The 20,034-nt window shown below is 46.1% G+C and overlaps 1 protein-coding gene across 1 annotated transcript in view; it reads left to right on the top strand.

The window, feature by feature from the left end:
• The window catches only part of LOC124594325 (serine-rich adhesin for platelets), a 111,073-nt gene that overhangs the window by 40,999 nt on the left and 50,040 nt on the right, over nucleotides 1-20,034 (top strand). Inside the window, exon 3 of the mRNA XM_047132691.1 lies at nucleotides 11,747-18,649. Coding sequence (XP_046988647.1) covers nucleotides 11,747-18,649 — 6,903 coding nt within the window. The remainder of the gene's footprint in view (nucleotides 1-11,746; nucleotides 18,650-20,034) is intronic.

Below are 20,034 nucleotides of genomic sequence, written 5' to 3'. Positions count from 1 at the left end.
TTCAAGCGTCAACTTTAGGTTACAATATCTCCGGATGTAATTAACATTTTACAATGCAACAAACGGCACTGATTACGTACTTGTTTATATGTTCAGATGTGCTAACAAAACTAACGTGGTTCCATTTAAAAAAACGTAGGTTTGTATTAAAAAACATACTTCCGTGCATTTTTGTATGGTTTGTACTAAACAATTACACTAGCTCCTCTCCTCACGTTCAGTCTGTGGAATCGGTTCGTCAGTATTTGATGTGGTTTACGAAATATATCCAGCGGTAACGTTAGGTGACTCACTCTGTATATGTATATACATATATTTATAGATTTTTTTTAAGTAACGAAGGCTAAAATGTTGCCCTATAAAAATATTACTTGACTCCGAACAAAACACAATATTTCGTTTGGTTATTAGAGACTATAACGACTTAATAAATCGATTGTAAATGAAGAATTCTATCGGTATTTACATACAAGAATCATGATTAAAAATGTTTTGAATCAGCTTGACAACAAGTTGCCAACATTCGGATAGAACAGTCAGGAAGAAAATTAGGAATTAAATGTCTAATAAAAAAAGTAAATCATATTACACTGACCGCAGCTGCGACTGCTAGAATAATTTATGGTAGCAAGGCTTGTTGTGGAAATAGTATCAACAAATGTCACTAGATTGTGAGACGAGCGAAAGCTTGACAATTAAAATGAACCCTGACTGTGATCTTTTATTTATTAGATGTTAGACATGACCTGCACTCTACAGCCCACGGTGCACTGTTACTTTATTCTTTAAAATCCATGTTGTTGTTGTTGTGGTCTTCAGTCCTGAGACTGGTTTGATGCAGCTCTTCATGCTACTCTATCCTGTGCAAGCTTCTTCATCTCCCAGTACCTACTGCAGCCTACATCCTTCTGAATCTGCTTAGTGTATTCATCTCGGTCTCCCTCTGCGATTTTTACCCTCCACACTGCCCTCCAATACTAAATTGGTGATCCCTCGATGTCTCAGAAGATGTCCTACCAACCGATCCCTTCTTCTAGTCAAGTTGTGCCACAAGCTCCTCTTCTCCCCAATTTTATTCAATACCTCCTCATTAGTTATGTGATCTACCCATCTAATCTTCAGCATTCTTCTGTAGCACCACATTTCGAAAGCTTCTATTCTCTTCTTGTGTAGACTATTTATCGTCCACGTTTCACTTCCATACATGGCTACATTCCATACAAATACTTTCAGAAACGACTTCCTGACACTTAAATCTATACTCGATGTTAACAAATTTTTCTTCTTCAGAAACGCTTTCGTTGCCATTTCCAGTCGACATTTTATATCCTCTCTACTTCGTCCGTTATCAGTTATTTTGCTACTCCTTTACTCCTTTACTACTTTAAGTGTCTCATTTCCTAATCTAATTCCCTCAGCATTACCCGACTTAATTTGACTACATTCCATTATCCTAGTTTTGCTTTTGTTGATATTCATCTTATACCCTCCTTTCAAGACACAGTTTATTCCGTTCAACTGCTCTTCCAAGTCCTTTGCTGTCTCTGACAGAATTACAATGTCATCGGCGAACCTCAAAGTTTTTATTTCTTCTCCGTGGATTTTAATAGCTACTCCGAACTTTTCTTTTGTTTCCTTTACTGCTTGCTCAATATACATATTAAATAACATTGGGGATAGGCTACATCCCTGTCTCACTCCCTTCCCAACCACTGCTTCCCTTCCATAGTGCATTAATAATATTAAATTAATCTGCATACCTAATGTTTTGACCACCGAAATAAAAACCTGTTATTGCTGCCCACTGGTCACCATAATACACAACTTTGCATCTTATACAACATTTCATTAACAACTGGCCACTATGCACAACAGAAAACACCATCACGTTGGAAACAATATCTTAGTGTATCTCTGATTATATTTGTAAATAAGCGTCGCCTATTCATAGAAGAAGTTGTAGGAAGTGGGTCGATTACACAGGAACCAAGCATTTATTCGAATTCAAAATCGACATGGGATATTATTGCGAAGTCACACTCGGGAAACAAAAACACAGAAAAACTAGCAAGAAGCACTGAAACCAGTATTGTGGGACTTCGAAATATATCGGCAGGAAGACTGAAAGATGAAGAAATTCAGAGTTTCTCACATGTGAAACTCACATTTTCGAACAAAAGAGAGAAGCAACCTAATGAACTCCACATCCAAGATGCACAAACAACCAGATAAATGCGAGCTCCTCAGTGTATGGATTCTGAAATTTATTTGTTTATTCCATTCCATTGTATCTTGTTACCTATAATTTAAACACACGCTGTACTGATTCTTACAGATACTTGCAATATACATAATACTTAATTTTGTCCTACACAATACTGCCTCCCATCACCATATCTATTTCTAATCTAAACTAAACTCCGTCCGAATTGGGCTTGGAAGGCCCAGTGGTACCGACCGGCCGCCGTGTCATCCTCTAAGCCCAGGGGCGTCACTGGATGTAGACACGGAGGGACATGTGGCCAGCACACCGCTCTCCCGACCGTTATTAGTTTTCGTGACCGTAGCCGCTACTTCTCAGTCAAGTAGCTCCTCAGTTTGCCTCACAAGGGCTGAGCACACCCCAATGACAACAACAACAATAATAATAATAATATAAAAACTATTTCTACTATGAATAAAAACTACACCAACGACCAAACCCATGTCTACTAGTGTTATAATAACTTCACTTTTTGTCTGTCACATTCCACAAAGCACTCCGTCGCTCCCCAGTCCACAGGCACGTCCTGCCGGTTCCTTGGGCGCTTGGAGGACGTTGTGGTTGCATCCGCCTCTTCCATTGTTTGTTGGCTCCTTGACTGTAGGGAAGGATTCCCCAGTTCTTAGCGAGCATTGTTGTTGCCGGTGACGAGCACAGCCACTCGCCGGAGCACGTCAACCCAGTTGTGCTTCCTTGGATGACGAGACACCGCCCACGGACGTGTTTCTCTCTGGTGTTGTTACCATGGCTGTGCATACGTGTTATCAGTTCTTCTGCCACAACTGTTGACCTCGGCTACCTTCGCCGCGTTGCTTCTCGATCTTCTGTTGCAACCTCTCTTAGTGCAATAGACGGGTGTTGGTTTATAAGATACGCGCTACCCAATCCATTCTTGTAATGGCGTCAGTGATGTCCAAGAGCTGCACCCAATATCTCCTTGCTGCAACGCAGTATCTCCTAGACATCCAGTCTTTCGTTGCGATTCAGTTGCTGCCGATCAGGATCAGCTACATGGGTATACAGTGGACGTCCCCAGATAGTATGTTCTGGCGTACATTCTTCACCACAGGTATACTCGGAGGTTTGTCATCTACCAATTGGATGCCAGCAGGCGGCGTAGGGGCCATCACCAGTCAAGAAGTGTGTCAGGTCTCCTGAGGGATTCGGGTACTTCATTCCTAGTCTCTGTTTTTTATTTTGGTGAAAACGATAGGTACTTCATTCCTAGTCTCTGTTTTTTATTTGGGTGAAAACGATAGGTACTTCATTCCTAGTCTCTGTTTTTTATTTGGCTGAAAACCATAGGTGCACCTCGCTGTTTGGGTATCATCCCATCGTTTCTGCCAGTGACGGAGGATCTGATATTGAACTTAATGCTTGCTTGTGGCCCGTATTCCTATTAAATTCAGCACTTTAAGATATTGTTCTATACTCAGCCAATAGAGGGTGGCTTTTTTGCATGTCTGGAGATCAAATGGACATATTCCAAGCATTACTTGCAAAGCTTCAACCGACACAATGCCAAAAATCTCGCCAACAGAAGAAGTATTCCACATTGCACACTGTTAACTATCCACGCTGGTTTTACGAGGAAAAGTATGTGGGCCCAAACACTCACATAGTATCTCATGATCGCAATTAAGACTGAATTACGATACGCTCTTATTGTTTGTATTGGCAGCTTGTAATCGTAAGTGGCGAGACTTATAATTTTGTTCATCGTGTTCCTGGCTCTCTTGCTCATTTCTTCAATATGTGCACCGAAATTTTGTCTTTCGTCGATGAAGACGCCCAAGTATTTGGTGGCGGATTTTTTTTTTTCTTTGTGGTCCTGTCGCTTAATTTCATGATCAGGTTTCTTAAAAGATTCCCTTTTAAAAGCACATACGTTGTCTTTTCAGGCACAACAGACAGTTTGATTCCTTGGCTTCACTGATGTAATTCTTGAAAAATTATATTCCATCGATCTTCCAGGTTGCTTCTGGAGCTTCCCTTCAGAAGGATCATCAGGTCGTCGGCATATGCCACTGTTCTTACGACCTCTTCATTATCCTACAGCTTTCGTAATACCGAGACGAGTACTATATCCCAGAAAACGGGACAGTATTTTGAAATTTCTTTTGTTAGGGTCTCTCCTGGGCACGACAGAATTGCTTCTCTACTTCTGTTAAAACAGTTCTATAACGCTCTTGGGCAGTCCAAGTTCCTGAGGTCATCAAAACGTGCTGGCCATCATAAGTGATCGAACGCCCCGACGATGTCCACCATTATGACTACGGCATACTTATGCGGATCGTTTCTCACAAGTCCTTTAGACTCATTTACAGTGTCTTCTTTTGAATTGCCGCTTCTGAAACCATACCACTGCGAATTCATTCCATGAAGAAGTCGTTTCTCCTGTAGTCTACCATATTACAACTTCTCCAGAACCTTCCCTAAGGATCGAGAAGCTAATAGGTATGTAGGACTTTGGACTCAGAAATATGAAACTAACATCTATTGATATTGGCAATAAGTGACACCTATAGCTTCAAACTGCACCATCAAACGAGACTAAAGCCAGGAAGCTAATGAATAGTTCACACGGAACAACTCCCAGGAAACTAAAAATCAGAACTCAGAGTTCTCTGTTTTCTGCCCAAACTGTCCTTGGAGGGACGGCAGCAAGCTTTTAGCGGTTGTGACGAACGTAAATGTGCCTCGAAGCATGAAAATAGAGGGAAACGTAGAAGTTTCCCTGACACAGCGTACAAATACACATAAACAATTAATGCGGTTGGTATCAATTCTGAACAGCCTTGACAATTGGTCGACGAGGCATATATAGTGTCTGTAAGGGGAGGCAACACGCAAGATCAACTGAACAGAAAATGCTGTTGAGAAGATGCTAAATTTCTCACGTTTCGTGGAAATGAGAAGGTAGGGTTTTTGTTGACATCCATGCTGAGCTACATCTCAAGTGGGCACTTGGGGGCTAAGGCGCTGTTACAACCGTGCGTCAGGGATTAACTCCCAGAAATAGGAACTTCAGAAGAGGCCGAACAGTCCCTGGGAACCACCTCAAAATACCACCCAACTCTTCAGCAAAGTCGTACGTGACAATTTCTATGAGTAGTCCCGGAATCCCCTTCCTTGCCTGAGTACCTTCCCGGCACCAACTAAAGTTTGCACTGTTAACTTACGAAATAAATGTAACTGAACTCATACAGGATCACGAAATGATACGTGCTAGTCATGTTACAAATAATGCCGGGTGGCTCATCGGCCTGGTACAAGGCTTTCAATTGGACGCCAGTTCTGCGACTTGCATGTTCCTAACGTACACCAACAATCCTTCTGGGGAAAGGGACCCTACAGTTTAGGATGAAATTCGACCATCATGAAATGCCTGGTAAATCTTCATATCATCGAGAGGTGAAGCATAGGTTAAAAACAGAGGGCAATGTCCTGCGACCTTTCGATTTCTAGGCACGTGGCACGTGCTTTGCCACAAGACCACCAGGCGCGATTAGTACGTTAATAACGTGGAGACAGCACCGATACAAATCGCTAGATCGCACGGCTTTCGAAAGCTCAAACAATTCCAGAGATTTCCCGGCTGTGACGTAAACTGCTCGAGCCGTTCCAGAGTTCTGTGTGGATCTCGGAGTTATACAGGGTGTTACATGCGCGATGGAGCTCCTGCACATTTCAGTCGAAGTGTTCGTACGCTTCTCAACAACAGATTCGGTGGCCGGTGGATTGGTAGAGGCGGACCAATTCCATGGCCTCCACGCTCTCCTGACCTCAACCCTCTTGACTTTCATTAATGGGGGCATTTGAAAGCTCTTGTCTACGCAACCGCGGTACCAAATGTAGAGACTCTTCGTGCTCGTATTGGGGACGGCTGTGATACAATACGCCATTCTCCAGGGCTGCATCAGCGCATCAGGGATTCCATGCGACGGAGGGTGGATGCATGTATCATCGCTAACGGAGGACATTTTGAACATTTCCTGTAACAAAGTGTTTGTAGTCACGCTGATACGTTCTGCTGCTGTGTGTTTCCATTCCATGATTAATGTGACTTGAAGAGAAGTAATAAAATGAGCTCTAACATGGAAAGTAATCGTTTCCGGACACATGTCCACATAACATATTTTCTTTCTTTGTGTGTGAGGAATGTTTCCTGAAAGTTTGGCCGTACCTTTTTGTAACACCCTGTATACAACAAAATATCAGGTCAACTAACGAAAGATGCAGTTAGGAACAGGAGACATGTACAAGTAAAACTCTCATACACAGTCTACTTCCTCAAAATCAAACAAAAAACGATTCTCTCGGGGTAGGAAGAACGGAATGGAAGTCAACTAAACAAGAGGTAAAAGCTATACTAGTCTACAACCATTCATGCCAAGACATCTGTGGCACACACATCAATAAAATCAATGAAAATTGTAGCGTCCATTGTGAGAATAGGTCTCAACCACGGATGTTTCTCCGCCCACTTCCATAATGTCGGCATATTGGAAAAATTCTTCTGTCGATGTGATGGTGCGAACACTGGTGAGGTACGTCATATCTTCTTTCAGTGGAAATACTACGAGGAAGTCGAGATAACCGTAAAAGAAAGGAAATGGAGATGGATTGGACGCACCCTGAGAAGAGGCCCGCAACATATTCCAAAGAAGGCTTTAGACTGGAACCCACAAGGAGCAAGGAGGAGAGGCAGACCGAGGTCGACTTGTCGCAGGACTGTTGAAGTTGAGGTGGCAGCCGTTGGCCACTCCTGGAGTAACACCAAGAAGATGGCAACGAACAGGGTCAGACGGAGAGCTCTAATATGTGCCCTACGCTCCACATCGGAGTAAAAGGAATTAAGTCAAGTTAAGTCACTACGAGAAAAGCAGATTTAAATTTTTAAAGGGGGTTTTGAGCACTGCCTGCCGCCTTGCACTGCCCAGGAGTGCTGATGACACCATAGCCAGGTTTATAACCCAAAATACATAAAAATCAAAAAGGAAACATGGCCCTCGAATTTAGTGAAAGGACTTAATGAAATATTTTAATACAAATAAATCATTAGCTGAAACTTTCTTTAACTCCAGCCTGAGCTATCCAAACACGACTCACAGTCCGCTCTCACAGCTTTACTTCTGTCGGTACCTCTGTCCAACCTTCCACTTTACACAGACACTCTACTGTGTGCTGCTGGAAGAAAGGATCTTGCAGGAAAATGGATTGACCTTGGCCTAGGGGACTGTTCCCAGAATTAATTTTCACTCTGCAACGGAATATGTGCTGATACGGAACTTCCTGGCAGATTAATGCTGTGTGCCGGACCAAAACTTGAACCTGGGCCGTTTGCCTTTCACACTGACTGAGCTAGCCAACCAAATTCTGCCCTCACGGCTGTACTTTCACCACCACTTCTTTGGTACCTTGGAAATTAAACAGAAGTTCTCCTGCATACCTTGCAGGACCACCACATAAGAAAAAAAACCGATATTATCACAAGCGAAGGCTCCGGGTTCGAGTCCCAGTCCGGTAGGCAGGTTTATTCTGCTAGAAGCCTACAAATCAGGACACAGTTCGCAGTTACATTCTGGAAGTTAGTTGTCCATTTACCTCTAGTAGTACATCTGTCATAACGCCAACCTCACACCAGATTTAAGAATTTATGTTCTAAAATGTATGTTCGGAGATGGTCAACTGTTACTTTTCTATATTTGTAAATGCTTTAAACTTGTGATGGCTAAAAAGTATGTATGCTAGGAGACAATAGTAAATAAATACACTGCGCAATAGAATTAAAGGATCACTTTTTCGAAACACTGTTATTGTATCCCACTTGGCGCATAAGTTTGAAATTTGGTTCAAAGGCACCTACAAACTTCCCCTGTAACGGTGCAAAAGGTGGCGTCCTGTGACGTCACCCTTGGCCTCGGTGACGCGTCAGACAGCAAAGTCTCGGCACATGCCGGAAAAAGAGCACAGTTCAGAAGTTAATGTGAGATGTCTGCTCTGTTAATGATGTCACATTGGCACCAAATTTCATAACAGGTCTGCTCCAACGCTACCGTGAACGTATCAAACGGTGAGGTCATCACGTTTCAAATGGCTCAAATGGCTCTGAGCACTATGGGACTTAACTTCCGAGGTCATCAATCCCCCAGAACTTAGAACTACTTAAACCTAACCAACCTAAGGACAACACACACATCCATGCCCGAGGCAGGATTCGAACCTGCGACCGTAGCGGTCGCGCGGTTCCAGAATGTAGCGTCTAGAACCGCTCTGCCACTTCGGCCGACCATCACGTTTGATCCCTCGTTTTGACGTCTCTGCGATGGAGGTCAGAACCGCAACACACAGCGTTTAAATCATGCGGTTTTGTTAGGGGTGGCCGTGGAAAACATCTCAGACACCCCCCAGCCCAGAATCGACACGAAAAGCCCTACTGGGGTGGCAGTATGGGCTTCAGTGAAACATCCCCACTTGGGACGCTCATTTCCTAACCGATTCGCGGTCAAAAACGACAGTTCTCAGTGCTACACGAAGATGTTCTTGACAACCTACATCTACATCTACACGGTTACTCCGCAATTCACACTTAAGTGCTTGGCACAGGGTTCATCGAACCATTTTCATACTACTTCTCTATCACTTCACTCTCGAATGGCGCGTGGGAAAAAGGAACACCCAAATCTTTCCGTTCGAGCTCTGATTTCTCTTATTTTATTATGATGATCATTTCTCCGTACGTAGGTGGGTGTCAACAAAATATTTTCGCATTCGGAAGAGAAAGTTGGCGATTGAAATTTCCTAAATAGATCTCGTTGCAAAGAAAACCGCCTTTGTTTCAGTGACTGCCACCGCAACTCGCGTATCATACCAGTGACGCTCTCACCCCTATTGCGTGGTAACACGAAACGAGCTGCCCTTCTTTGCACTTTTTCGATGTCCTCCGGCAATCCTACCTGGTAAGGATCCTACACCGGGCAGCAATACTCCAGCAGACGGCGGACAAATGTAATGTAAGCTGTCTCTTTAGTGGGTTTGTCGCATCTTCTAACTGTTTTGCCAACAAAGCACTATCTTTGTTTTGCCTTCTCCACAATATTATCTGCTGACAAACTGGGACATTTAAGCCCTTCTCTAAGGACCTTAGCCTGCATCCCCACTGAACGTGAACGCTCACCTTTCGAGTGCAGCACGACCTCAATTTTTGCTCTCATTTACAGCTTTGAATCACTAGAAACCATTCAAAACCTTTAGGCGATATTTGAACGTGATCCAAAGCAGCATAGAGTACTTATGCTTTCTAAAAACCTCCTGTTTTCCTTGCTCCTGTGGCGTGATCACGCGAGAGTGCAACATTAAAATGTGCGTGAATAAAATGGTAAAGGGTCCCTCTAAGACGCCCCAGGTCGACAACACCCTTGGTGTCACCCACGCACATTGAGCAGTTGCAAAAGTACGTTCAGAAATTTCTTCACAAAATCAGTCTGGCGGCTCCTCTGCCGTCTTCTACAACCCTCGGGTGGGGTTCGCCTACCTTCAGGCGCTAGAGCAGCCGCCAGGCTTAATTGCTCTAGAAGTTTCTGGCAGCTACATTGGTAACGTGCTCAACAAAGCTGGGTGAGTGTCACCGAGGCTGTTGGCGAAATGGTGGTTTTAAGAGGGTCCTATTGCCGTTTTATTCACGCGCATGTTAATGTTGCACTCCCGCGTCATCACGCCGCAGGAGGTTGTAAAACAGGACAACTGAAACAGCGTAAGTACGCTTTACTGCTTCGGATCATATTCAGGTTTCTTCGAATGGTTTTTAACGGTCATTAGTGGTTCCACCCTGTACACGAGAGCAAAAATTGCAGTCTCGCTGCAGTCCAACGGGGAGAGATCAGATTCCGCGAGGCTGCAGCCTCACAGTTTCCTTAGAGAAGGGTTGAAACGTATGGGGGTGTCAGCAGTCTCATAGGCTCTCAAGAACATCTTCCTCTAGCTTATTACACCTGCGAACTGTCATTTTCAACCTCTAAATGTGTTGGAATAAAGGCCGCAAGGAGAGGAGTCGTTTCTTTAGCGCCCTCCATGTCACGCCCTGTGGCCTTTTCGTGCCGATCTTGATCGCCGATGTGGCTGAAATGTTTACTTCGTCCACCCATAAGAAAGCCGCTTGATTTCAACGCTGTGTGACGCGGTTCTGACCTCTGCCGCAGAGTGTCAAAATCAGGGGGAAATGTGGGTGAGAGGAGCTGTGACGGCCCTCTCATCGTGTGACATGTCCACGGTGGGCTTGGGAAGAACTGTTGTGAAGTTTGGTGCCAATGTGACATCATTATCCCACCTTCTAGCTCACATGAACTTGTGACCTGTGGTCTTCTTTTCGCATGTGTCGATGCCTTGCTGTTTGCAGTGTTGCCGAGCCCGAGGGTGACGTTCCAGTGCGCCACGCTTTTGCTCCGTTACAGAGGAAGGTTTCAGGTATAGATTAGATTAGATTAGAGATTAGATTAGTAAGTGTTCCACAGATCATGAATACGACACTTCGTAATGATGTGGATCGTGTCAGGTTAATAAAAGGTGTCTATACAAGACATTACATTACACAAAATATTACATGACACTTAATTTTTTTTTTTTTTTTTGTGGGTGTTGGGGAAATTGCCCACTTACTATATCCAAAAATTCATCTAAAGAGTAGAAGGAGTTGCCATTAAGAAATTCTTTCAATTTCCTTTTAAATGCTATGCGGCTATCTGTCAGATTTTTGATGCTATTAGGTAAGTGACCAAAGACTTTCCTGGCAGCATAATTTACCCCCTTCTGAGCCAAAGTTAGATTTAACCTTGAGTAGAGTGAAGATCACCCTTTCTCCTAGTGTTGTAGCCATGTACACTGCTTTTACTTTTGAATTCGTTCGGATTGTTAATAACAAATTTCATAAGTGAATGTATATATATATATTGTGAGGCTACAGTGAAGATCTCTAGCTTTTTAAATAAGTGTCTGCAGGATGATCTTGGATGAGCTCCAGCAATTATTCTGATTACACGCTTTTGTGCAAGGAACACTCTTTTAGTCAATGATGAGTTACCCCAGAATGTGATGCCATACGAAAGCAGAGAACGAAAATAGCCGTGGTAAGCTAATTTACTCAGATGTACATCGCCAAACTTTGCAATGACTCTAATAGCATAAGTAGCTGAACTCAAACGTTTCAGCAGATCCTCAGTGTGTTTTTTCCAGTTCAACCTCTCATCAATACATACACCTAGAAATTTTGAATATTCTACCTTAGCTACCGATTTCAGATCGAAGTCTATATTTATTAATGGTGTCATTCCATTTACTGTGTGGAACTGTACCTTTGAGCCAAATTCCAAGCTTATGCGTCACAGTGGCAGACAATTACGAGGTTGCGAAAAAATGATCCTTTAATTTCCTTGCGCACTGTAGCTAGTAAAAACGCTGTGTGACATGTTTGTTGGCGACACGCAGGTGTCATCGAGCGGCGCGCAGAAGCCGCCGCCGCCTGCAGCGCCGCAGCCCCCGCCGACAGCTGCGCCCTCGCCAGCCGCCGCAACCACTGCTGCAGCACCGGCCAGCCAAAGACCCGGCAGCAGCACGCGCCGCCCTGCACCCAATAGGCGTCCACCCAGCAGGCCGCAGTACCGTCCCAGCTCGCCCAGACCCGTCGGCCAGACAAGACGACCGCCGCTGCGGCCCGCTGCCAGCACCATCAAGCCGGTGGTCTCCACTGCCAACAGCATCATCTCTACCGTCAAGCCCACTCGCCGGCCTCCACCCACCAGATGGACTACTTCTCCCACTACCCACACAGAGGCCACAACTGTGGCAGATAAGTCCCCGTCGAAACTACCTTACAAAACTACGACAACAGTTGCAGAAATCGTTACTACAACTGCGTCCAGCCCTCCAATAGTTCCCATCACCAAGCCCACCAAAATCAAAACAACAGTGAAGCCAGCTACAGCCATTCCTCCAAAAGCACCCAGCACTGCAGCTACCACTACAGAACCTACTACAGCCATTCCGATCACTACCATTAAGCCCACTTTCTTTAGAAAGCCTACTATTAACACCACTACCACACCCAGGATCACGACCACCACCACCACGACTTCTACAACCACAACTCCTACCACTAGGATTGCCACTACCACAAGTCCAATCCCCACTACCACAACCCCAAAACCAACGATCACTACCACCACGAGTACCACGACCCCCGCCAGCACCACTACAACCAGTACCACAACCCCCACCACGACAACGAGTACCACAACCCCCACCACAACAACCAGTACCACAACCCCCACCACGACAACGAGTACCACAACCCCCACCACAACAACCAGTACCACAACCCCCACCACGACAACGAGTACCACAACCCCCACCACAACAACCAGTACCACAACCCCCACCACGACAACGAGTACCACAACCCCCACCACAACAACCAGTACCACAACCCCCACCACGACAACGAGTACCACAACCCCCACCACAACAACCAGTACCACAACCCCCACCACTACAACCAGTACCACTACACCCACCAGCACCACTACCACCAGTACTACAACCCCCACCAGCACCACAACCTCAACCACCATCACTACTACCAGTACTACGAACCCCACCAGTACCACTTCTGCCAGTCCCATGATCCCAACTACCACCACCACCACCACAACTGAACGCATCACTGCTACTGCAACCACTACCAGCCCAACAGCCACCACAACTGCAGAACAACAAACAGTCTCCACACAGTCTGTGGAGGTGGAACAGACGACAAAGAAATTCTCTGTACCACCATCGTTTGTAGAAATAACGCCGCGACCAGTAACGAGACCTCCCACGTCTACCACAGCTTCAACATCCACCACCGTGGGAGACACATTACCAACTCAAGAATCCTCCATATCCACGACAATTGGGACACCGTTGTCGACGATAGACTGGCCTAGAGATGAAGATAATGCACCAGGCACTATCAGCCAGAATCTGGAGACGACCACAGCCGCCAGTACAGGAACAACATCCTCACCTAAGCCTCCTGCTTCTCCTGAACCAGCTCCAGAATCCGTATCACTGTCAGCGCCTTTCCACGCTACCCACAAGCCGGTGTACGTCCCACAACCAGGAGAAACACCTCTCGATGTCAGTTTCACAGCTCTTCCTCTCGACGGAAGCACGCAAAAGGGTGCAACTGAGACGGAAGAAGCCTGGATCAATACTGAAGATCCAACAACAATGCAGACTGAGGCACCTTCTTCCGTTAGCGAATTCCGTAACGAGTCCACCAGTGATTCTTTGCTTCTTAGGCCTGATAGTGGTGCAGGGGTATCAGAAGATGCAGTGGATGTCAGTCCCTCGACAGAGTCAAGTACACAGTTCACTTCGACATATCAACCGTCACCTCTCACAACAGACAAAGAAATGAACGCTTCACAGATGAATATAATGGCATCCCCAGCACCCTCAACGTCACCTGCTGATAATTTACCCGTTGGTGAGATAGCTTCTGATGCTTCACAAATTTTAAATGTTGCAGCTGAAATTGCAGAGAGCACAGCGGTCTCAGTTGATTTGTCTAGTACTGAAAAAGTCAGTGAGAAGCCAGTTATAAATGCGTTGCAAGATACTAGTGGTGCTGATGATAGCAGTTTCAATGTGAACGCAACAGACACACAGCTGAATGATCTTGAGAAGTATGGAACGCAAAATTCATCCATAGTCAAGTCCTCTGTCCAGGAATCAGATTCAGTTCCAGAAAAATCTACCGTCGGAGCTCAGGGGACAACAGAGACAGAAGCATCCATAGCGCCAGATAATTTGACACTTTTCGATACTACAGAAAAATTATCCGAACTTTCCTCGGATGTTATCAATGGTTTGTCAACTGAAAATTTGCAATTGGAAGGACAAAAATCGCCAGAAGGTATGAAAGAACAGAAACCATCTAGCGATGCAAATGGATTTGACGGTGGTTTAGAAAATAGCAACAACCTTACAGACACAGAAAGACCAGAAGAACAGGAATTGTCCACAGAAAAAGACTTCCTAGGCATCCAGAATATAATTACTGGAGATTCAAATGGTGGCGGCCCGATCCCAGTTGAGCTGCTCGATTCACTAAGCAGCGTGTTATCACAGGTTTCCGATAGCGAGAAAGTAACGGAAATCTATGACGAGAAACCAGGCAGCATATCCGACTTTACTGGCATGGAGCTCGGTGCTGTCGGCGTCAAAGAAACTAGTAATTCTACCGGGTATGTAAGCATTGCCGATTTGGGAACAATTGCCCCTGAGGCTTTCTTCAGTGAGAGTGTGGCACAAACAAGCAGTAGTGTAGACCGTCTTCAGGATGTTTCTACTCTAACTAGCGTTATTGTGGGTTCTAGATCGACAACACAATCGACACTACTTGTAGATGGCGCGAATGCTGGGCAAAAAGACGACGAAGTTGCTACCAAACCAGAACCTATCTCTGAAGCGATTAAAAACAGCAGACCCGAAAGCGGAAGCGTTTCAGAAGAAAGCAAGTGGGAAATGATCTCTCAGTCCGCAGCTCAGCAAACGGGTGGTTACAAAGTAGAAATAAAAAGTAAGGTGAACGACTCCTCGGTAAGTGAGCTGCTATCCAGCGATGTTGCAGCAGTTTCTGCAACGGGATTTCGAAACGAAACCATTACTGATACTGACACCCTCAGTCTTGAAACTACAGATACTACAGCAGAAAGCACTGATACCGATGTAGAACACTTCGTGACGCCTCAGGTAAGCGATTACGAGACGCCGCTATCCGAAACTGAAGGTGCTATCGCTACGTCAGCAGACGCACCACCTTCCGATGTTCTAACATCAGCGTATGACGTAAGTGCTTCAGATGTGGCGACAGAACACGAGGAGATAGTGACTACAAGCGTGCACGTCGTAGGTACCAGTGAAGAGGGGGCAACCACTGGCCCTGTCCCAACTGGAGACAGTGATAAACTTGACGATGAGGTATCATCAGAACAAGAAGAGAACGCAGATACTGCTGCCGTGCAAGAAAACGTCGCCGGACAAGAAAACAGCAGCGATGAGCTTTTGTCAGATGGCTCTGCTTCTGGTGCCTCTGTGCAAGTCCATAGTGCTCCAGAAACGGCTAAGCCAGAGGAAGAAGCAACTATGGCTTCTGACTCAGTTTCCAGCTATACAGTCACTCCGGAAGAAGATTCTGATAGCGCACTGGACGTGAAGGATATTGCGGCAGAGAGTAGCGATGAGTCTGGGACCACTCCTGGGCCAGAAGCGTCCAATGCGGCGCCTGAATTGAACGCCGACAAAACAAAGAACAAACCGCCCGTAACTATTGTCAAAGGTCCAGAGCAGGACACGATTACCATGGAGATGGAGACAACCTACTCGTCCGGCTTAAAGGATGAATCAATGTCCGGGATCCCTGTTGACACTGGTGACTTAATCGTTTCGAAAATAGATTCCGGCGCCACCTCTGACTCTCAAAACGATGATCTGTTGCAAGATCCGGTCACAGAGTCTCAAAAACTGCAGGAGGCTCCTGCTTCGCCTATATCAGCGATGGGAGACGATTTTAATAATAAAGTAGGCCCAACAGCAGAAACCTTGCCGTCAGACGAACCCGGAACAGGCGGTTCTGAATCTGTTGGCGCGACCAAAATCAGTGTCGTCACTGCTACGTCTTCATCGTTAGAGAGTATCAAGGACAGTGCTACCGTGTCACAGGAAGAGAGAATCCCTGGCGAAGGTCTTGGTACTGGAGAAACTTCTGTGCATGTTCTCTCACAACAAGTAGCTGAAAAATCACCAGAATTCTCGTTGCAAAAATTAGACGAGAAACCGCTGGTGGCCAGCAGTGGCGACAGTAGCATCTCCCCGTTGAACAGGGACAAAGACGACGCTTCACCGTCGAATGATGAGGATGGCAGCAACGCTTCGTCGTCTGAGGATGTAGTAAGCATTACCACGATTATCAGTGACTCAAAAACGAGTCCTCCGCCCACAGGAAGTAGCACTGAAAGTGGTGAATTTACTATCACTCCACTTCCTGCAAATATAGCAACAGAAATGAAAGAAGGTCAAGAAACAACAACTCCTTCAAAAAAACTTAGTAGTAGTACTGTCAGAATCAGCGCTACACCTGACAGTTTGATGAGCACATCACAACCATCAGGAACAATTCTAGAGACTGCGCAGTCCCTTAAGGTAGAGGCAACTGATGACACTGCTGTTAACGCTGAAACTATTTTATCTCAGCAAGCTGATGATAAAGATTCGCTGAAGGATGACACGGAAGAAATTAAACCACCGATAAAGAATCCCACAACGATGTCTGTAACAGAAGAACTAGCTACTGCCAGAATACCTGACGATTCACCGAGTAGCTCCACTCCTGACCGAATCAGTGCCACCACGGCTAACGATTCTGGTGTATATTTGTCAGAATTCGCCGCGGAAAGTCAAGAGCAAGACACCGTTAAAAGTACAGAACTCGAAGCCGCAGGAGGTCCAAGCTCTGCTGAGGCGACGGCAACACCTGCTGCAATGGCTGGATCGAGTGGCCTTCCTGAAGAAGGCAGTGCCGCCACGTTCTCCGAGAGCGTTACATTCAAAGATCAACTCGCGCCTGATTTAAGTAATGCAAATAATCAGGAGACACTAGGAATGAATGATGCAGTAAGTGCAGACACAGTTACCGCTCCTAACACATCTACTCAGAACTTAGATGAGAAGACTCCAGAGGAGAATATTTCAGCCGATGCAGGAACAGACGAGCTACAAGCGTCTTCATCGAGCAACAATCTTCCTGGGACTGTTCTCGAAAACGACGCCAGTGATGCCCAGGAAGAAGACGATGTACCAGAGAATACGACTCCAATCTTAGAGAGCGCAGAATCTTCGCTGAACGAAGAGCCGGATGCTCAGAAAATTGGCCTAGTCGATATTGCATCGACAGAACCAACTTCGTCTCTGTTTGACAAGGAAGCTCAGATGGTACCTACCGGCAGCTCGTCTGCATCGGAGGCGCTCCACAGCAGTGAAACCTCCCTCAGTTCCAACATCAAATCAACTTCCGACTCAGCAACGGACTCTCAGTCCGAGGAGCAGCATGTTGCTGAGAGTGATTCTACTGCAGAGGTATCGCAGAAGGATGACGAAGACTATTCAGGTCATTCGGAAGAAAAAATAGCTGCGAAGTTGTCTGACGAGGCCTCACCTGGAGTAAGTGCCTCGGGAATTTCTGTTGTAAAGGGCGATAAGTTAGGGGAAGGTGAAAGCAGCCTTGCAGCATCAAGCCAAGGCGACCTGTCGTCGCAGTCACCAGGTGGAAGTGCCCCAGATTCGACTGAGGCGGATGTGAAGGACACAGCCACAGACGGCGAAGAGCCTATATTCATAAAAATAAATCCTCCGCTTGCCGTAAACGGTGATGCTGGTACTCATGCATCTTCAGAAATCAAGAAAATTCCTGTCCAGTATCATTCAGCTATCGATGTACCAAGCAGGATACACAGTGTTGTTGCACCGACTGTGACATCATCTGAGGAAGTTTCCCCTAGCGCCATCCGAGACGAGAAGCCAGCGTACGTCGTACGGATAGAAGCGCCTGACAGGAAAGTTCCGACTGGAGAAGGGGACGGAGCAGCGCCAGAGACTGAGGATATCCCGGCAGTAAGTGTGCCCGAATACGGAGACCAGTCACAGGGACAGGCCGTAGAGGACGCGACAGGAAGTGACGGTCAGGCGACCGATGCTCAACATACTTTCTCCGTCGAAGACGCCTCACAGTCCCAACGCCCTCCCGAAATCCCTTCCGCCAGTCCGAGCATAATAATAGAGAGCGTGACGGCCCAGCCGGCGGCCCCGGCGCAGAGCTCTAGCCCTGCCGGCGGTCTGCTGCCGCCCGAGGTGTCCTGGCCCCAGGAGGGAGAGGTGGAGGAGCCGGAGCGGCCGCCGGTGGACCTGCGGCCGGCTGACGCAGCGCACCAGCTGGGCCTGGAGGCGACGACGGCGGCGCTGGACGGCGACGTGCGCGCCTTCGCCGACCTGCTGAACGAGCTGGCGCTGCGCCTGTGGGCCGGAGTGGCCGCGCGCGGGCTCAACACGGCGTCGGCGCCGCCGCGCTCGCTCGTGCTGTCGCCGTTCGCGCTCACCTCGCTGCTCGCCATGGTCTTCCTGGGCGCGCGCGGGCCCACCTCCGACCAGATGAACGACCTGCTGCGCCTCGACGACGTGGTCACCTTCAACCCGCACCTGGTGCTGCGCAACGTCACCGACTCGCTGGTGCACGGCAACCCGCCGGGGGTCGCCGCCGTCGCCTTCGTCAGGCAGCTGTACAGCGACAAGGTGGCTGCTCCGTCCGTACTCTCTCTGCTTATACTTTAATTCGCAACTATAATTTTATTTATTTATTTATTTACACGTCAAGTTCCGCAGGACCAAATTGAGGAGCAAATCTCCAAGGTCATGCAACGTGTCAGTACATGAACTTACGACATAAAAGTAATAACAGATAAAAATAAATGTTCACGAACCTGAAAGAAAATCAGTCCATAAGTTTAAGCAAACGCTATCAGCAATACAATGAGAATCAGCTTAATTTTTCAAGGAACTCCTCGACAGAATACAAGGAGTGACCCATGAGGAAACTCTTCAGTTTCGATTTGAAAGCGCGTGGATTACTGCTAAGATTTTTGAATTCGTGTGGCAGCTTATTGAAAATGGATGCAGCAGTATACTGCACACCTTTTTGCACAACAGTTAAGGAAGTCCGATCCAAATGGAGGTTTGATTTCTGCCGAGTATTAACCGAGTGAAAGCTGCTTATTGTTGGAAATAAACTAATATTGGTAACAAGAAACGACAATAAGGAATACACATATTGTGAGGCCAATGTCAAAATACCCAGACTCGTGAACAGAGGTCGACAAGAGGTTCGTGACCTCACACCACTTATTGCCCGAACAGCCTGTTTCTGAGCCAAAAATATCCTTCTAGAATGGGAAGAGTTACCCCAAAATATAATACCATACGACATAAGTGAATGAAAATAAGCAAAGTAGACTAATTTACGTGTCGAAGTATCACTCACTTTCGATACCGTTCGAATAGTGAAAATGGCAGTATTAAGTCTTTGAACAAGATCCTGACACGACAGCTTACTATCTATCTGAACACCTAGGAATTTGAACCGTTCAGTTTCACTAATCGTATGCCAGTTCTGTGAGATTAAAACGTCAGGTTTTGTTGAATTGTGTGTTAGAAACTGTAAAAACTGAGTCTGTGATTTAACGTTAGTTTATTTTCTACAAGCCATGAACTGTGGTCATGTACTGCACTACTTGAAACCGAGTCAATGTTGCACACAACATCCTTTACTACCAAGCTAGTGTCATCAGCAAACAGAAATATTTTAGAGTTACCCATAATACTAGAGGGCATATCATTTATATAAATAAGGAACAGGAGCGGCCCCAACGCTGATCCTGGGGCACCCCCCACTTCACAGTACCCCACTCAGATTCCACATCACAGCCGTTATCAACATTGTGAATAATGACCTTTTGCTGCCTGTTGCTAAAGCAAGACGTGAACCAATTGGGAGCTACTCCCCTTATTCCGTAATGGTCCAACTTCTGGAGCAATATTGTGAGATTAGCACAGTCAAATGCCTTTGTTAAATCAAAAAATACGCCAAGCGTTCGAAACTTTTTGTTTAGCCCATCCAGTAC

This window comes from Schistocerca americana, chromosome 1 (assembly GCF_021461395.2).
Source record: "Schistocerca americana isolate TAMUIC-IGC-003095 chromosome 1, iqSchAmer2.1, whole genome shotgun sequence".
Taxonomy (NCBI): Eukaryota; Metazoa; Arthropoda; class Insecta; order Orthoptera; family Acrididae; genus Schistocerca; species Schistocerca americana.
The sequence above is the reverse complement of the archived record's forward strand: the minus strand, read 5'-3'. Positions and strand labels throughout refer to the sequence as shown.